The sequence below is a fragment of the Danio rerio genome, chromosome 5, assembly GCF_049306965.1.
Source record: "Danio rerio strain Tuebingen ecotype United States chromosome 5, GRCz12tu, whole genome shotgun sequence".
Taxonomy (NCBI): domain Eukaryota; kingdom Metazoa; phylum Chordata; class Actinopteri; order Cypriniformes; family Danionidae; genus Danio; species Danio rerio.
This window is the reverse complement of record NC_133180.1, coordinates 22,559,113-22,577,890: the sequence shown is the minus strand read 5'-3', so window position 1 is coordinate 22,577,890 and position 18,778 is coordinate 22,559,113. Positions and strand designations below refer to the sequence as shown.

Genomic DNA, 18,778 nt, shown 5'->3' with positions numbered 1-18,778 from the left:
AACAATTTTTTTTGGCATCACCTCAAATTTTAGTTTTTCATCAAATCTACTGACCAATTAAATGCTCTCTATTATCTGACATGTCCTGCCCCCTTTCAAATTGATTCTCACTAGGCTGCAGCCAACAATCAAAAAGATTAGCCGAACAGGGGCAGAGCTGAAAATGAGGCATGTTGGACACCTCAAGGCTCGTAGTTTGCTGCATGATGACATGTCGAGATCAATGATTTATTTATTTATTTATTTATTCATTAATCCAATCATATTCATTCAAGAAAACAGTGGAAATTTCACAGAAAAAGTTATATATCAATGTTATTTTTAAATTTCTGTATAAACTACTTGACAGGATAAAACTATATTTTAAACATATAAATCATTCCAAACACTGAAGAGCGAATCCATCGATGCACAGCTCTACAGGTCTCAAACCATGCAAGCCAGTGGCAAAAACTTCACCAATTGGCGAAAGTGAAGAATTAAAAAACCTAGAGAAAAGCCATTTCTCCTATGGCCAAATGCCTTGTGCAGAGCTGCAGTCTAGGCGCTGGAGAAGCTGGACGTCAGCAAGACTCGTTTGTCCTTACTAAATGAAAGCTTAAAGATATGAATAATTAGAATTGCTTTCATTAAAACAAAGTTATAAAATTACAAAATAAGAAATAAATTACAAACAAAAATTAATAATATATATAAAGCTAAGCAAAAGTGAATGATTAATTTAAATGATAATCTTTCAATGAAAAATTAAAAAATATTAATATAAAAATGAGAATACTTTATTTACAAAAAAAAAACGTACATCAATAATAGGGCTGCACGATACTGGAAAAATCTGATATTGGAAAGCTTTATTTTTTTGCGATAAATATTGCTATATGAATTCCGTTTCACAAGAATTTGAGTTTGAATTCTAGTAATATTCAGGTACAGAAATTACATAACCATAATGGAAAAAAATGCTTTTCTTACTTTGGTCTGTCTTGTTTCTAGTCCAAATATCAAAACATTCTCAGAGCAAGTAAAAATATTGTTTTTTTTTTTTTACAGTCAGAAGAAATAAGTCACAATTTAGATTTTCCTTTAAACAAAGTAAATTATCTGCCAGTGGGTTAAGTGAAATGATCTGATTTACACTTTCAAATGTAGATATGAGAACTAGAAACAAGACAAAAGTTCTAAGTACAATTCTTTTTTTGGATAAATTTCATACAATTGTATGTGATTGAATACAATTCTTTAACTCCTGGTCAACTAAAATTCAGACTCAACATCGCACATCTTTGTAATGTGACTATTGCAATGCGCACATTGCGATACCAATGCTGAAAATATATATTGTGCAGCCCTGATCAATATGTATGTTAAGCCTATATACTCTTCTAAGAATACATTACAGTATATTGTATATCACAAAAAGAAAACTACAGTATATAATATGGTATATATTGAGAATGATCTAATTTATTGTACACTATAATGTAATTAGTATCATTAAAAGTATGGCTATAAATAATTATTATATTTATAACATTTATAATGCTAAAAGTAACATTGATTCTGTTTTTTGTCTTTGTCCCAGTATCAATATTATTTGGATCTAGAATGTTGGGAAACAGCTGTCAGAAACCAGCAGCCATTGGAAAATTGTGTTTTTTGGCTTTTACTGGGGCCCTGTAAACTGGACTTAATACCGCTTCGAAATAATGATTTCCAGCAAATGTGATGAAAGTTGATAGTTTCTGCAGTGATAACCCTGTCAGCAAAATACTTACAGCAGGGAGCCAATAACCCTCCATTTTTAATGAATATCATTAAATTAAATTGAAAATCAAATGAGTGTTTTGATTAAAGTGAAGTGTCCGCTAGATAAAGATGCATCTGCCAGAAGCACAACAATGTTTTGTCATTTATATAGTACACATCTAGCATCACACAGACGTTTGAATGACAACAAGTTGCACACAAGTTAAAGTGGAGAATCATTAATTGTGTGCGTGCATGTGTGTGTGTTTGTGTATAATCCAGGCTCCTCGGCCTCCAAAACAACCCAACATCCAGGACTTTCAATTCTTTCCACCACGTCTCTTTGAGCTGCTTGAGATGGAGATTCTTTACTACAGGAAAACCATTGGATACAAAGTAAGATTTTTTTTTGCACATCATGTTTGTTTTTCGGCATTTGCAAAACAATCTGCTTATTGATCTGCTTTAAATCAGGCATCTAATTTAAAGTGATATGTGATTGTCTATTTGTTTACGTACTATAGGTTCCACGTAGTCCAGATATTCCAAATTCAGCACAGGTCCAGAAGGAGGAACAAAGAAAGATCGACGAGGCAGAGCCCCTTTCTCCTGAAGAAACAGAGGAAAAAGAGAAACTACTCACACAAGTACAGTGTTCACACATACACACTGCCACACAGGCTTGTTTACACTAGATGTATTAGCGGAGCATAATTGGCACAATTTTTTTATGTGTCCATGTTAGCAGATTAAATCTTTCACAATGCATTCTGAGGCGCTGCGGCATTGTGTAGCAGGAGCAGAGCTTGAAACGGCAGTATCATGATCGCTTCAACGCTGAGTTGATTTTTACTGCACCATTCATGCAGCATTAAAGCCACAGAGTAAAGTCTTTGGTCAAAATACATTTGAATTTTAAAAAAAAAAAAGTCAGTTTTCAACAAAGAACATCATATAACTGTGTTTTATTAGCACTAAATAACAAATAAATAAATAGAAATATATAAAAATAATAGAATATATATAAAATCTATATATTATATAAAAATCTACACATCATATATATATATATATATATATATATATATATATATATATATATATATATATATATGTGTGTGTGTGTGTGTGTGTGTGTGTGTGTGTGTGTGTGTGTGTGTGTGTGTGTGTGTGTATGTATGTATGTATGTATGTATATATATATATATGTATATGTATGTGTATGTATATATATATGTATATTTGTAGCAGTTGGTTCACAAACTGTGGTACATGTACCAGTAGTGATACACAGGCTTCCTTCTAGTGGTACGCGGAGAAATCGCTGAATAATAAAAGAAAATGAACACACTTTTTGCCATTTGACGCAAACTATAACATGTTACATTTAAGTACAGCAGTTTTCTTTTTACTTTTAAAGAACAGTGCCATTTTTATTTAACTTTTAAAGTCACGTTTTAATTTAATTGTTACATCTTTTTTTTTTTATCTGTAAGCAAAGGACTGTTAATGTACTATTTTTAATGATTTAAGTGGATGGCAATAATAAATATTCTATTTAAAAATTAATTTGCCTCTTTTTGTCTACTACGATACTGTATTTAAATACTGTAATACTGGTCATTATGGTGGTACATGGAGAGACTTTTTTTCTGAGGTGGTACTTGGTGAAAAAAGTTTGAGAACCACTTGTATATAGTAATAATTGTGTTTAAATAAAGTCTAATAGACATTTAAACATACATCTTGGATAAAACAAGGCTAATGCTGGCTTATTGTTAGATGCCTTAGATTTTCAATGACAGCCCAAATTTAGCTTCTTTTTTAAAACAAAATATCTATTAGATGTCTTTAACACAATAATGCTTGGTTGGATTGCGTACATTATTGCCTGGATTTTGACCTAAACTTCAAATGCCTGACTAAATTATCAAATAGGTATATCTATATAGGTATATCTTGATGATTTATTTTGATGATTTATATATATATATATATATATATATATATATATATATATATATATATAAAGCGTCTTATGGGGTTACATTCAGCTTCTGCACTGCTTGCACATCTAGTGTGAAATGGTGACTCTCTCTTCTCTTTCACCCACTCACACATTCACACACACTCTCATAAATGTGCTAAGTAAGTGCTGTGCAGTGCTGCAGCAGTTTGTTTGTGTTTGTTATTCCCAGGGATTCACAAACTGGAACAAGCGTGATTTCAATCAGTTTATTAAAGCTAATGAGAAGTACGGTCGTGATGACATCGACAACATCGCCAGAGAGGTGGAGGGCAAGACCCCTGAAGAAGTCATGGAATACTCAGGTACAATACACACCAGTGTAACTACATACAAGCCTGATATTAATAGGAATTGCACTGTAGGATTGCGATACATATTTGAAACCTCTATTGATATTACTTGGTTAGTGCACAATTAATCTTTGCATAATAAAAGTTTTTTTATGGTCATCTGTAATCAAAATCTGAACATCTGCTTCCTCTCTGCATTTCTGTCGGTTTGGGGAATATCTTGCAGAATATTCTTAACCTTAACTGTGCTGACAAGTTATATTGGTATCACCACATGGGAATTTATATGAATAATTTTAATAGTACAGCCATTGAAAACCCAAGATCATACTTTTGCATTAGGACTGCCATTGTGGAATACATGCAATAAAATAATCCACTTTACACTTGTATGAACCACACAAAACGTCAGTGCTGTAACAAGAACACACACTACATGTTGTTTTGTTGTTATTATAGCTGTGTTTTGGGAGCGCTGTAACGAGCTGCAGGATATTGAGAAGATTATGGCTCAGATAGAGCGCGGAGAAGCTCGCATCCAGAGACGCATCAGCATCAAGAAAGCGCTGGACGTCAAGGTCAACCTTTTTAAAACTCACCGTGAAATTCAATTATGTTGTTGACAAGCAAGTTTTTCTTTAATGGCTTCTGAATGATGATTGTGCGGTAGGTTTAGCCGTTCTCGCTTTTGATGATTTGCAACCTCAATATTAGGCAATAAAGTGGCAGTCTTATCATGCAAAGCAGGAAACTTGCAGAGGAAATTTAATTTTTGATGCAGCAATAATTAGTCCAAATATTTCTTGTTTGATGACGTGCGTTTTGTGTACTTGTAGATAGCGCGCTACAAGGCCCCATTCCATCAGCTCCGCATCCAGTATGGCACAAATAAAGGAAAAAACTACACAGAGGTGTGTATGCATGTGAGAGATTTAGTGTATGTGTAGAAATGTGTTTACTAAGAGCTTAAAAATGTAAACCTTTCTTTGTGTTTTTTTTTTCCTGAAGGAGGAGGACAGGTTTCTGATTTGCATGTTGCATAAGATGGGCTTTGATAAAGAATATGTCTATGAAGAACTTCGACAGTGTGTACGAAATGCGCCTCAGTTCAGATTCGATTGGTTCATCAAGTCCAGAACTGCCATGGTAAGATCTTGGTTGTTTTAGAGCATTGGGCAACCTGCATATATCTGAGAATTTGTTTTGCTAAATATTCTTTCTGTAATAAAATTAGCTCAGTTTATGAATATTAATAATCAATAATAATGGTTTATTATTTATTATTAATATTCCGGCTTAACACACACACACACACACACACACACACACACACACACACACACACACACACACAYATATATATATATATATATATATATATATATATATATATATATATAAATAAATATATACATATATATATACATACATACACACACACACCACACACACACACACACACACACACACACACACACACACACACACATATATATATATATATATATATATACATATATACATTCATACATACATACATATATATACACACACACACACACACACACATATATATATATATATATATATATATATATATATGTATATATATATGTGTGTGTGTGTGTGTGTGTGTGTGTGTGTGTGTGTATATATATATATATATATATATATATATAAAAAATTTTATAGGACCTTTCACAATAATTACCGTTCCAAAGATTTAAGAAGTTGTATAAAGGGTTGGCAGTATATAAACATAGTTAACCTCCATCTATACAGTATATAGTGTCCTTCCAAAATATATCATATTTACATGTAATAATAATAATACATGTTCAGTGAAGTGTATTTGTGTATTAAGTGTTTGTAAAAAGAAAATATTAAGTATGTAAAAGAGAATACAATAGTTAAGAATAAAGTAGCCTGATAAATAATGCATTATTTATTTTAGCATTGTTAACAATCAACCCACATTAGACATAAATGGGAAGTCTCATATGTAAATATTGAGTTCACTTAGCTCTACTAGAAGTGAACTGAATCTGACAGCTTTGCATGGAAAGGTCCTTAAGGAAAAAAAAATAAAATAAATTAATTAAGTTAATAAATTCTTAAAACTGCACAATGGCTTCTTAAGATGAGTCTGTATTGCTTAAAAACATTACAAGCCTCTGCTATGTCATTTACACAGCTAGGTAAATCTGTATTCATGTCTCACACACATACAAAACACCTCTGTTTTTTTAATCACGCCACATCAAGGATTGTTTTTTGAGGTCATATCGGTGTGCGTTTTTGTGGTTGCTGATGTTTGTGTGATGCCTGAAAGGAATTGTAAAAGTATATGAGATGTGATGTATAACTCTTGTGCTGAGATGATGAAAGATTTTGCTTCCGTGTGTTTTTGTCTGGTTTGCTAGGAGCTGCAGCGCCGTTGTAACACACTCATTTCTCTCATTGAGAAAGAGAACATGGAGATAGAGGAGAAAGAGCGAGCTGAGAAAAAGAGAAGAACACCCAAAGGACAATCAGTAATACGTCCTGTCTTCTTTCTTTTCGCTCCATCTGTTGTTGTGCTCCGTGCTTCTGGTCCCCTGAGACTTTCCCTCTAGTTCAGAATCACGCTTGAACAACTGAACAAGTACAACATGCAAATGATCAAAATTCCCCTAAGATTTACTGTCCGCAGTATAGTATAATATATCTCACTGATGATTTCAAACCTGTCTGTCTATCTATACATTTGTCTACCAATAAGAGCATGTTCTTGGTGAGATCTTGCCTGGAGCAAGGAGCCCTTTTTTGCCTTTGTTTTTTTCCCTCTAGTTCCATTACAAGCTAACTGCCAGGCTTCTGCCACTATCAGTTTTTCTTGTTATGATTAATTGCTGAAGATTTTATCATGAAATACAGTATTGCCATGATACTAATATTAACATGATATTTATTAAATATTCAAGTTCAGAGTAAATAAACGTTTTAATTTTGTTGTAAGAGAATGATACAAAATATCTAACCCTTTACAATACAGTCGCATTGGTAAACTCTAGTTAATGCATAAAAATCAACAGTTCGAAATAGCCTTATTATAGTTATATGTTAAATTAATACATATAATTATTCAATTAGTTATTAACTCAATTTAATAAAAGGATTGGCAAGTTTTCTTTGTATGTTATGAGGCATTTACTTAGAAATTAACATCACCTAAGATTATTTAAAGCTTTTGCATTTAGAATTACATTGACTGTGGTTAAATGAGCTGATGTTAACAAATGGAACCTTAGTGTACAGAGTTAATGGACAAAACAGCCAGAAAATGTTCAATATTGTAGGCCCAATTAATGTGAAAATGTTCATGTTTTAAAATAAATTGCCAGTTTTCAAGCACCTATCCATCCATTTCATCTATAGTGTAAAGTCTTAAATTTCAAAAACAAAATGTTAGGCCTTATAACAAACTAAATGTATGCACAACAGACTGACCAGGTCAGTGTCCTCACCATTTATGTCTATAAAAACACTGGCAATAGACTTTTTTCACATTTCCAGGTTTCTCAAAACTTAGTGCAGTGAATACAACAATTTTTTTTTACAATCTTATTTGCTCAAATAATAAAAAAAAACTCCATGATGGTGTTATAAACACTGTGTGTTATAAAAAATCAGGAAGAGGTAGAAACTATGTCTTAGATTAAATGTAATTAAATATCTTTAAAATGGGGGGAAAATTATTTATTATTAATTATTATGAGTGTTTTCCCACACCATAATTTTGTCTTACTTAATTAAGATACTTCTTTATTTCCCCTGTTGTTCTACACGTTCTCTTTATCTGTCTTTCTCAAATTTATTTTGTTATTATTATTTTCCCTCTTTACCTCAGTTCCTTGTGACATTAATGTACAGCTTGTATTAGAGATAGAGGTGTGTGTGTGAAGTGGGGCCTAATTTCACCAGTTCTGCTTTTCTATTAAAAGTCCCTTTAATTTTTAATCTTTCCTTTTTTAAAATTAGTTTTTTCTTCTATGTATGATTATTATAGTTATTATTTATCCTCTTCCTGGTTTCCCATTCTCACCTCCTGATTATCAGTATTTTGATTAATATTATTACTTCTACTATTGTTAATCATTATTCACTGTTCTGACTTGTCCTCCCCTTATTTCTTCATTATCATCATTATTAGTATTTCTACCATTGTCATTATTCAGGTTGTTGTTGTTGTAATTCTAGTTGAAGTTGGAGTAGTAATAATAGTTGTTGTTATTGTTTTAGTAGTAGTTGCAGTAAAAAAAGACCTAAATAAGTTATTTAGTGAATTTAAGATTTTAATTCTTATAATAGAATTTTTTAATTATTTTGTAAGAAAAGTTAGGTTGAAACAAATGTGTATGTATACAACTGAGGTTTGCTTTTTCAATGCATTATTTAAAATATGTTGCTAAGTAATAACTAATTTGAATTTTTTAATGGGGCAAGTAAAAAAAATCCCCTAAACCAACAGGGCCTTTAGAAAAAAAAAGACCTTGTATATCATCCATAAAAGGTCTTAAAATGTCTTAAACTTGACTGTGAAACTTATAGAAACCATCTATCTATCTATCTATCTATCTATCTATCTATCTATCTATCTATCTATCTATCTATCTATCTATCTATCTATCTATCTATCTATCTATCTATCTATCTATCTATCTATCTATCTATCTATCTATCTATCTATCTATCTATCTATCTATCTATCTATCTATCTATCTATATATCTGTCTGTCTGTCTGTCTGTCTGTCTGTCTGTCTGTCTGTCTGTCTGTCTGTCTGTCTGTCTGTCTGTCTGTCTGTCTGTCTGTCTGTCTGCTCGTGTATAAAACATGCTTTTTGTTTTATCTCGTCTCAGGCTCAAAAGCGTAAAGCAGAAGTGTCATCTGAGAAAAAGGAGAAGAAAGCTCGTACCTGACTCCTGTGCCCGCAGCTCTTTGCTCCTCATTATGAAGCACTACAATAATCAGACGCCTATCTACAGCATTTTGCAGTTACGTTTTTATCTGTTATATCTGTCACTCAACGGCAGTTTATTAAAATAAGTGTCAGTTTTAGCAACACTTAAAGCTTTTTTGGGACGTATTAAACACTTGTCTTCTGTTGAATCTTGTCCCACAGGCTGCACACATGTTGGCAGCTACACAACATTTTTGCTAAAGCTTGTTTTTATTCATGGTTTTTGTTTTTCTAAATGGTCCATGTTTAAATCAACATTACCATTTATTTAGCATGTTACAAATAGGCTTTTAAGCCAGTTCCAATCTTGTGTGTTTTATAAATGAAACCTTTTTGTTTTTGCCTGAAACTCTGTTATGTTTAATGCCTCTGTGATCAGCACCTTAATCCATGTGATCTGTAGCTTTGCACATCCAGTCTTCTTAAGCTCTTTTATACATTCATGTGCCATTTTAATGTTGCGTTTAAGTTATTTTACACATTCTGGTTTGAACCTCTCCTGATCTTTGTATGTACAGGTTCAGTATTATTATAAAAAAATAAACTGGTTGGTTTGTTTAAATTGTAATTCTTTTGTTTATATTGTAGGGGAAAACATGCCTTTGGTCATTTTGGTTGTACAAACTTTGCATAATTTGTATCCTAAACCAGACATGGCACAATAGAATAATAAAAAAAAAATCTATACTGATTAAAGTGACAGGGACAGCCTGAAAAGTATCTCAGGCACCTTTAAAACCAACATGCGAAATCAGCAGGATAAAATTACCACTAGACATCGTTCACACAAAAATTAAAACTCTGTCATTTACCCATTATTAACTTTCTTCTGTTCAATAAAAAAGAAGAAATTTTGAAGAATGTACATATAACATATGCTAGATAAGTTGATGGTTCATTCTGCTGTGGCAACCCCTGATTAATAAAGAAACTAAGCCAAAGGAAAATGATTGAATAAATATAGTCAATATCACAGCTCACCTACACTCCAGAATAATCTGGTCTTGTTCTAGTGGGTGCTAGAGGTTTCTGATGGCGGATGCAGTACCGCGTTTCTGGCCACGTGGGCGCGCTGTTGTACTTTGCTCGTTCCCGCCAGCGCGCGACACCTCATTCTCCCAGTCTGGCTGTTTAGTGTGTAACACGCGCCCTCACACTTTCTGTCACACACTCCAACAACGTGAGTACAGAAACCGGTTGTCTTAAATGCACGAAGAAACACATGAGCGAGCAGAGATAAGTCTGCTGGCCGGTATCTGACTCAGGTTTCACTCTGAGCACATCATTGGTTCTGGTGACATCCGTTACTTTGCCGCGCTGATGACATCTTATTTAAGCGCGCAGGCAGATGACAAGACGAGAAACCTTTACTATCAGGTGAGAGCTCTGCTTCAACAACACTAAACAAAAGTCTCTCTATTTCTCCCTGACGACTTCTCTATTACTGCCTCTCCACTGCCTTTACCTACATGAAAATGGGGGTGCTTCGAATTGAATTTGAAGCTGGTGCGTGTTTGTGTCTCAATCACACCTATAGGGTTTATGCAAGGCACACACGCTCACTCACACACAGTCATTAGTACCCAAATGACCTGCTGTGACAGAACTGCAGTCACACTCTTGCATTCTGCTTCCTGCTCACTGGCCCAGAAATCCAATCTCCCCCATCATCCATCTCCGCGTACGCGCGCGCGTGTGTACGCGTGTGTCTTGAATGCAGGTGTTAATGTGTTTTGTGCCTTATCTCACTCAACCAAACACACTACATAAAACATATGCGCCTCAGAAAGAGCAGCAAAGAAGGGCTACACTGCAATATTCACTCTTCTGTTTCACTGGGGACAGAAGCAGGTACAATTGTGAATATAAGCGTAATGGTTTCATTTATAAGGGAGAATTTGAGGCTGGCAAAATTAAACACGCTCCAAAGTTTTTTGTGAGTGTTTACCACAAAAATGTTTCCTTTTAATGAAGTCTCGCAGCTCTGTGCTATTCAGAGCTTTCCCTTATACCAACCGCTGTTAATTTGGCTTTGGGCTACAGTTTATTAGACATCACAACTTTGAAGATGAATATGATCAGTGTGAGTTCAAATGTTCTTAGTTAAAAAAAAAAAAAGATTTCATAACAAGGTAAACAAAGTTTGACATCCCCAATGCCACTGTTGCTAGTCATCTCATCATGAGTGTTAATTTGCAGAAGCCCAAATGAGATTTATGAGGAATCATCACTCAAAACCTACGTCTATAGTCACGTTTTAAATGTTTCTATTTTAGAGGATCCCTAGACACTAGGGCTGGACGATATGGCAAAAAATTATATCACAATATATTTCTTAATTTCGGTCAATACAATATAATTAAGATCTATACGGACAATATTAAAAAGCCAGGAAAAAAACTGCCAAATATGCACACAATGGATGTCTGTACCCACAAATGTATGGAAACTGAATTTGCAAGGTCTATAATCCCTCCGGGCTCTTACAACTGTTATATATATATATATATATATATATATATATATATATATAGATAGATAGATAGATAGATAGATAGATAGATAGATAGATAGATAGATAGATAGATGGAGAGAGAGAGAGAGAGCGTGGCCGTTAGCTTGACCACGTGATGAACGGCTTTTTATCAGCGTTTTTTTTGTATTTGCTGAATTTTTAACAAACAAAATAATACCAAAATCTTACAATTATGACATCCACATTGTAAAAAAATATAGAAAAAGAATAATAATTATAATAAAAAATCAAAAAGACTATAGGCAACATTAATATTTGCAATAGAAAAGAGCTGTTTAAGTATCTTCATAGAAGACATTCTAATATTAATGTAATGTTTCTGTCATTTTATAGAGGATATGTATCATTTATGGGCAAAGCAGTGGCGCAGTAGGTAGTGCTGTTGCCTCACAGCAAGAAGGTCCCTGGTTCGATCCTCGACTCAGTTGGCCTTTCTGTGTGGAGTTTGCATGTTCTCATGCGTTCGCGTGGGTTTCCTCCGGGTGCTCCGGTTTCCCCCATAGTCCAAAGACATGTGGTACAGGTGAATTGGGTAGGCTAAATTGTCCGTAGTATGAGTGTGTGTGAGTGTTTGTGGATGTTTCCCAGAGATTGGTTGCGGCTGGAATTTTCTTGTCGGCTTAGTCCCTTTATTAATCCAGGGTCGCCACAGCGGTATGAACCGCCAATTTATCCAGCAAATTTTTCACAGCCGATGCCCCTCCAGCCGCAACCCATCTCTGGGAAACATCCACACACACATTCACACACACACTTATACACTACAGACAATTTAGCCTACCCAATTCACCTGTACCGCATGTCTTTGGACTGTGGGGGAAGCCGGAGCACCTGGAGGAAATACATGCAAATGCAGGGAGAACATGCAAACTCCACACAGAAACGTGAACCAGCGACCTTCTTTCCAGCACTAACTACTGCACCACTGCTTCACCCTATAAATTAAATGTGAAATATAATTAATTTTGGGTATATCTACTGGCAATAGTCTGTCCATTTGTTATAGTTTAGTTTATTTTTTGTTATGTATACTAAGTTTAATTAGCATTACCTTACTGTGACCATAATAATCATGTGAAAAGCATCTTTATTTTTTGCATCTGAAAACAGTATTTTTTTTAGCTATGTTTTAATTTGTGATATTTTTATATATTATTTATTTTTCTTTTGGAATTAATTGTCTCCACTCTGCTACTGAAATGTCCTAATTATGTTTTTGTTAAATAGAAATGGTTTGTTGGGGGTGAGATAGGGATGGTCAGATCAGGTTTTTTGCAGCCGATACGAGTACCAATTCCTAGTCATGGTGATCAGCTGATACCAACTACCAATTCTGATGCTTTAAGCTTTATAATGAATACAGCACATTTTCACTATATTTAAGTGGAGATCTTGCCTTACCCAAGATATAATTCAAAGATGTTACATATAATTTTTTTAACATGTCTCTTATAACCATTTAAAGTGGACATTTAATGATTCGAAGCAACTTCTAGAAAATAATAGATAAAACAGAAAAAAATTGGGAGGAAAAAATCACTAACAAAGCAATTTGGAAAAACTTCTTATGTCTCAATGAAGTTTGGAGCGCTTATTTGATGCAGAAGAAGTTAAAATGCACACCTAAAAATATATTATTAAATATTTCGTTAAAGTGTATAAAATTAATTACAAAAGAATATAAGTAAAATAAATCAGAATCAGTTTTATTGCCAAGTGTGCTTCACACACACAAGGAATTTGTTTCGGCTACAGAAGCTTCCAATGTACATAAAGTGACAACAAAATAAATATGAAAAAAAAAAAGATGATAAACATTAAACAGATGCAGTCAGTCAAGACATCTGGATGTTGAGTTGTATGTACAGATTTGTTATAAATATACAGGTTCTAAGGTGCTGTGTACAAGTGCGTATGGTGAAAGTATTGCAGATATTTATTGCACAGTTTGGGGATATTTAACTGTTCATAAGGTAGATGGCCTGAGGAAAGAAACTTTTCCTGTGTCCGTCTGTTTTTGTGCTTGGTGATAATAAATTAATAAAAATAATTTTATAATAAATTATAAAATATTAGATTATAAGTTAGAGATGTTTCCCTAATATTTCCAGCCAGGCTTTAATGAACTTGCAATATTGTTGAAAACACAGACCTTTCAGTTCTTATATGTAAAAAGGCTTAGCAAGCAATCGTTAGCATGTGATCCTCTTGAAATTAGTGTATGAATAAACTTCACTTAGAACATTTATTTGCTTAAATGGCAATAGGTCAAAAGACAATGTGACCTTAAATATTGGTGAAAAATATGTATATACAATATGTGATAGTCAGAATGACCGCTACCACACATTGTGTCACCGCTGGAAGACAAAGGCATTTGTAAAATGTATTTTAGGTGTACTGTAACAGCTGTTTGCATCGATGGGGACACAAAGGGACGGGATGCGGACAGACAGAAAAATGGCCCTAAATAAACTGCCAATTGCAAATGAAGATGAAATATTGAAGCTCATACTTATCTAAATATACACATATTTCCCAAAGTCAGTATTTTAAAATGTATTTAAGGGTTATGTGAGACTGATTATTGCTCTGGTAAAAACCTCTAAATGGCCTCTGATGTTTTCTCTTAAAATTAGCATTTTTCTAAGCCTCCTGTGTTTACAGTTCAAGTATTTCAGTTTTAAGGCAATGAAAAGAACTTATTTGTGATTATAAAAGTAACATTTCTGAGCCTACACATGAGTCAGAAAAAATGCTAATTTTAGAAGAAAATATCAAACAGCATTTAGAGTTTTTTGCATCTAAACTCTTCATATATACACTATAACAGTTTAACATTGACAGTAATTGACAAGAATATTAGTGTTTGATCTAAAAATAAACATTAACTCACTCATCTAACTAAAAGATTTAAACCACATAAGGGAAAATATATGATAAGGCAATTAAAAAAAATTTAATTGCTGTCCCTTAATTTTTGTCACTTTAACGTCATATAAATATAATTGTCATTTTTTGGGGGTTGAAATTATTCCTTTAAAAAGTTAGGTGTTTACCCAGAAAACTGATATAAACAAACATACATGCATAAATAAATTAGATTGCATATCTCCTATCCATATATATTGTTTTATGTACTCAATTATAATTATGTCTTGACTCTAAATATCATCCATAGACTCATTCATGCTTACAGCCAACAGGAAGAGCTGCTCAGGTTTATGCATCCCATCCTGACTTTCCCCAAATAATCGTTATACAGCATTAGCTGGTTTCCTGTAAAAAAAATAGATTCAACCATTGATGTTGCATTAATAGTGTTTATTAAAATAAGTTTTAACTCCGCGATGCACTTAATGTGAAAGGACCTTGAAACACTAGTGTTAACAGCTTGTGCTAATTGGCTTGGAGTAATTTGTTTATCCAGCTGTACAAATGAGACACGGGTGTGCCACGGGGACACCACATCTCTCTGAGTACAACGAAAGGACCGAACGCACATTTTAGAGTTTGTTGCCATGGCTGCCGCTTACCTCCTGTCACTGGCAGCGTTCACACTAGTTTGAATGAATCTTGTTATAAATCATTTTCCTTGATTCACTTTCTGTGAAACATCATATGCTGTGAATCATTTCTGTCTAGCATTTCTTTAGGATTGTTGTTCGACATTCTTTGCAGGCTTGTCTCTTCCTGCATGGATGATCAATAAATCAGCAGCCTCACTGGCCGAACACAAGAAAGAAATAGACAATCCTCTCAAGACGAGCTATACTATAGCAATGTATGGGAAACCAGTTAAATTCAGGTAAGATTTGCTTACGCTCCATCATATTTATGCATAAGAAATATTTTGTCAGCTTATAGGTCAAAAATGGAATGTCCCATTTTAGTTTTTGCAATTTTTATAACAAATACTAAATGCAAATCATTTGATTACTTTCATGTTTTTAGAAACTTTTTGTGAAAATAAATGCTAAATTGTGGTTGAAGAAGTGTTTTAGCATAACAGATATATGCTATACAGCATAACAGATATACAGCATATAAGTCAGCTTTATCAAATGTAGTTTACTCAAAATTTACTGAAAGTTAATTCTACCCATTTAAAAATGATGGTAAGGAGTTCATTAAATACTTCATCACTTCAACTTAAATCTATTAAGTTCACAGTGCTCATAAAGATTTGTTTTTTTATCTCAAATGGTTTGTAGCAATTGGTTTCCTCAAATGGTTTGAGTTCCCTTAACTTATTGGTTTTACAGTACTTGGATAGTTTGAGTTCTCTTCATTTATTGGGTTTTACTGTGCTCAAATTGCTTCGTTTACCCAAATGGATTAACTTCACAGTACTCATTAGGATTAGTTTTTGAACTTAATTGGTTTGTTGCAATCAGTTTCCTCAAATAGTTTGAGTCACCTTAACTTTTTTGGCTTTACAGTGTATTTATGTAATAATAAAGCAACAAGCTCATACTGAACTAGATTAACACAATACATAAAATAATATATCATCAAAATAAATGCAATTACTTTTTACAATTTTTAGCAAATGGGTAAAAGCGTGTGGTTTGTAGCATAGCCTAGTGACAGTTAATTAGTATTTTCAGGCTGCTCTGTGATCCTTAAATATAATTTTTTTTAAATGAGTCATCAAATGATTATTCTTCCAAATATGCCTGACATGTCTTTTTGGAATATAAACAATTGTTGGACTGAAAGGCATTTTAGTGTGCGTCTCTTGTAAATCATGGTAAAATGTTTGATATTAATTTTTTTTTGTGGACTGAAATTGGCTCAAAGTAGCTCAAATAGTTTTCACTAGCCTTAGATGCTGAAATGTTGTAATTCACTTCAGATAAGCTTGCCTAAACAACATGTAAAATGTATTGAATTTGACTGATTGATTTGCAGATCAGTCAGATGGTCTCTTGAAGTTTAATTGGGCAGTTCTTGGCCAAAAAAAGGCTTTATGCCGCAAGCCAAATGTCTGGCTAGTCGCTACATGTGTATTTACACTGGAATAATATTAAATCAATACAAAAAATTTGAAAAATACGACCCTCCTTACCTAGTTATGTATACTGAATCACAACCTCAGGGGTTTTCAGACTTTTTACTGACACAGATTCACAGATATTTTTGATTTTTACCCTTTTCCTTTTCCATGTGTACCAACACTGAACATACAGTATGTTGTGTAGGATTTTTTTTTAAAAATAAATTATATATTAAATTATGTATAGTATGTGTGTGTATGTATTTATGTGTACACACACAGCTGAAGGTTAAATTAATGTGATTTTTTTTTCAAATATTTCTCAAGTGATGTTTAAGCTTTTAAGTTGCACTTTAAGCTGAATGATTGCAAAATAAGTAGTAAAATGTCATGTAATGTAAATTAGTCATTATTCAACTTATTAAGATTAAAAAGAAATCTCTATATTTAACAGCACTTGGACGTTTTTTTAAAGAATAAAAATGTCACAAGAGGGCTAACAATCATGACTTCGTACATTACTGTACTGTTAGATTCATGGTGAAAAAACATGATTAGGGCTGTGCATAGAGTAAAAAAAACAAACGATTAATCTCATGATTTCTGTTTAGTCTGTAACACTTATGTTTATCTTTTTTTTTTAGACTTTCAAAGACATCTATTAAAAACACAACCTCATAAAATAGAAATGAAATAAATGAACAATACAAGCAGTAACCATGTTTAATAGTAGTTATTTAAAAGTTATTTAAATAAAATGGACCCTTTTCCCAAAACTGTTATGACATGTTTAATAATTATCAGCTTCTTAAATCCTTGAAGGTTTTTGATATGTAGATATTTTTAAACATGTTTGTAAATTTTTATGTATGTACATATATTTATTATATACTCTTTACATCAAAGCACAAAAAACTAATTACCGCCTTTGCGAGGTGTTTTTAATGCTGTATCTATAGTCGGGACAAGCCTGATCTCACACGAAAAACGTAACTATTTTACATTTTGTTAATTTGGTGGCTAATTCATAGTAATTTTTATTTTTAATTGTACAAATTTAATTTAGTTTAATTGTACAAAAATATGTTTCTAAAAAGGAGGCATGGCACCAAACCCTGCCCCTAAACCCAAATGTCATTGGGAATAAGCAAATTGTACGATTGTACGAGTTTGTACAAAAGTAACAAATTGCAGTGAGACTTTGTTGCAGTGACAGTAAATTTGACATTATTCTTTTTGCTTTTTTTGCATTTTCTGAATGTCTTGATAACACTATTGTTGATTTTTTTTCTTTTATTATTTGAGCAAATAAGATTGTAAAAAAGTATTTGTTGTACTTTCCCATTCACCTAATTATGATGGTGTCTGCTGTCGAGAAAAGCGGAAATGTGTAAAAAAGTCCATAGCTCATATATATTTATTGCTTGATTGGTTGGAAGTATCGAAAGCAACACATTGATTATTCAAATAATTAGATAGTAGAGTCATATTTATGAACTTGTAGGTACATAAGTGATACATAATCATTCCACACTCTTCCATCATGGTTATTGTCTTTATTGTATTCTGTGTCTTAGATACAGTGACGAATGCATTTAGACTATCAGATTTCTACACAGCAGGGATAAACTGCATTTTATCTCTGCGTTTGGAAGCTCATTTAGTCTTATTAAAGTTCAGAGCTTGTTCTCTGAAGCTCTTTGTAGGAAAAAACGAGCTGCGGCTGTCAGACGCCGAGTCCCTGAGCGCATGCTGAGCGCCTGTGCTCGCGCTTCTGCAGTTAAGTAGGCCTACGCGATCGGCAGAGGCAAAAAGGGCATTTTCAAGAATGACATTTTGGCGGATTAATAATAAATATCTCATTAAATGAAAAGCATCTCTTCAGTGGCCTTGTGTTAACAAACTAATCTTTAACAAACATATTCTATATTTCACATCCCACTTTAACTGCCGAAATATGCTTTATAATACAAATCAGTCATTTGGGTCAGGTATTTAATTTTTTGCAAGCGTTTTGTTGTCAGATGTTAATAGATATAGCTGCTGAACAAAAACACTGTCATGCCTCTTAATACAGCAAACACATAGGTAATTATTATCATAATGAATAAATGAACCCATGGTTGTATTTAGTTTTTGATGATTGTATAGAGTTTTATGTTACATCTAATGTTGAG

General features: G+C 33.2%; 2 protein-coding genes across 4 annotated transcripts in view; both read left to right on the top strand.

The window, feature by feature from the left end:
- Positions 1–9,628, top strand: part of smarca1 (SNF2 related chromatin remodeling ATPase 1) — a 72,318-nt gene extending 62,690 nt beyond the window's left edge. For 2 of the 3 annotated variants that reach the window (XM_073950525.1, XM_005165157.5), the window contains 8 exons: positions 2,029–2,142; positions 2,271–2,393; positions 3,945–4,077; positions 4,525–4,643; positions 4,902–4,976; positions 5,074–5,211; positions 6,489–6,599; positions 8,966–9,628. In XM_073950525.1, the coding sequence (XP_073806626.1) occupies positions 2,029–2,142; positions 2,271–2,393; positions 3,945–4,077; positions 4,525–4,643; positions 4,902–4,976; positions 5,074–5,211; positions 6,489–6,599; positions 8,966–9,025 (873 nt within the window). In that variant the 3' untranslated portion in view covers positions 9,026–9,628. The remainder of the gene's footprint in view (positions 1–2,028; positions 2,143–2,270; positions 2,394–3,944; positions 4,078–4,524; positions 4,644–4,901; positions 4,977–5,073; positions 5,212–6,488; positions 6,600–8,965) is intronic. The other variant, NM_001099997.1, reaches the window with a different exon arrangement.
- A 545-nt stretch (positions 9,629–10,173) lies between these two features.
- tenm1 (teneurin transmembrane protein 1) overlaps positions 10,174–18,778 on the top strand; it is a 542,101-nt gene continuing 533,496 nt past the window's right edge. Inside the window, exons 1-2 of the mRNA XM_068221426.2 lie at positions 10,174–10,443; positions 15,284–15,410. The gene's annotated coding sequence lies outside the window, so the exon portion shown is untranslated. The remainder of the gene's footprint in view (positions 10,444–15,283; positions 15,411–18,778) is intronic.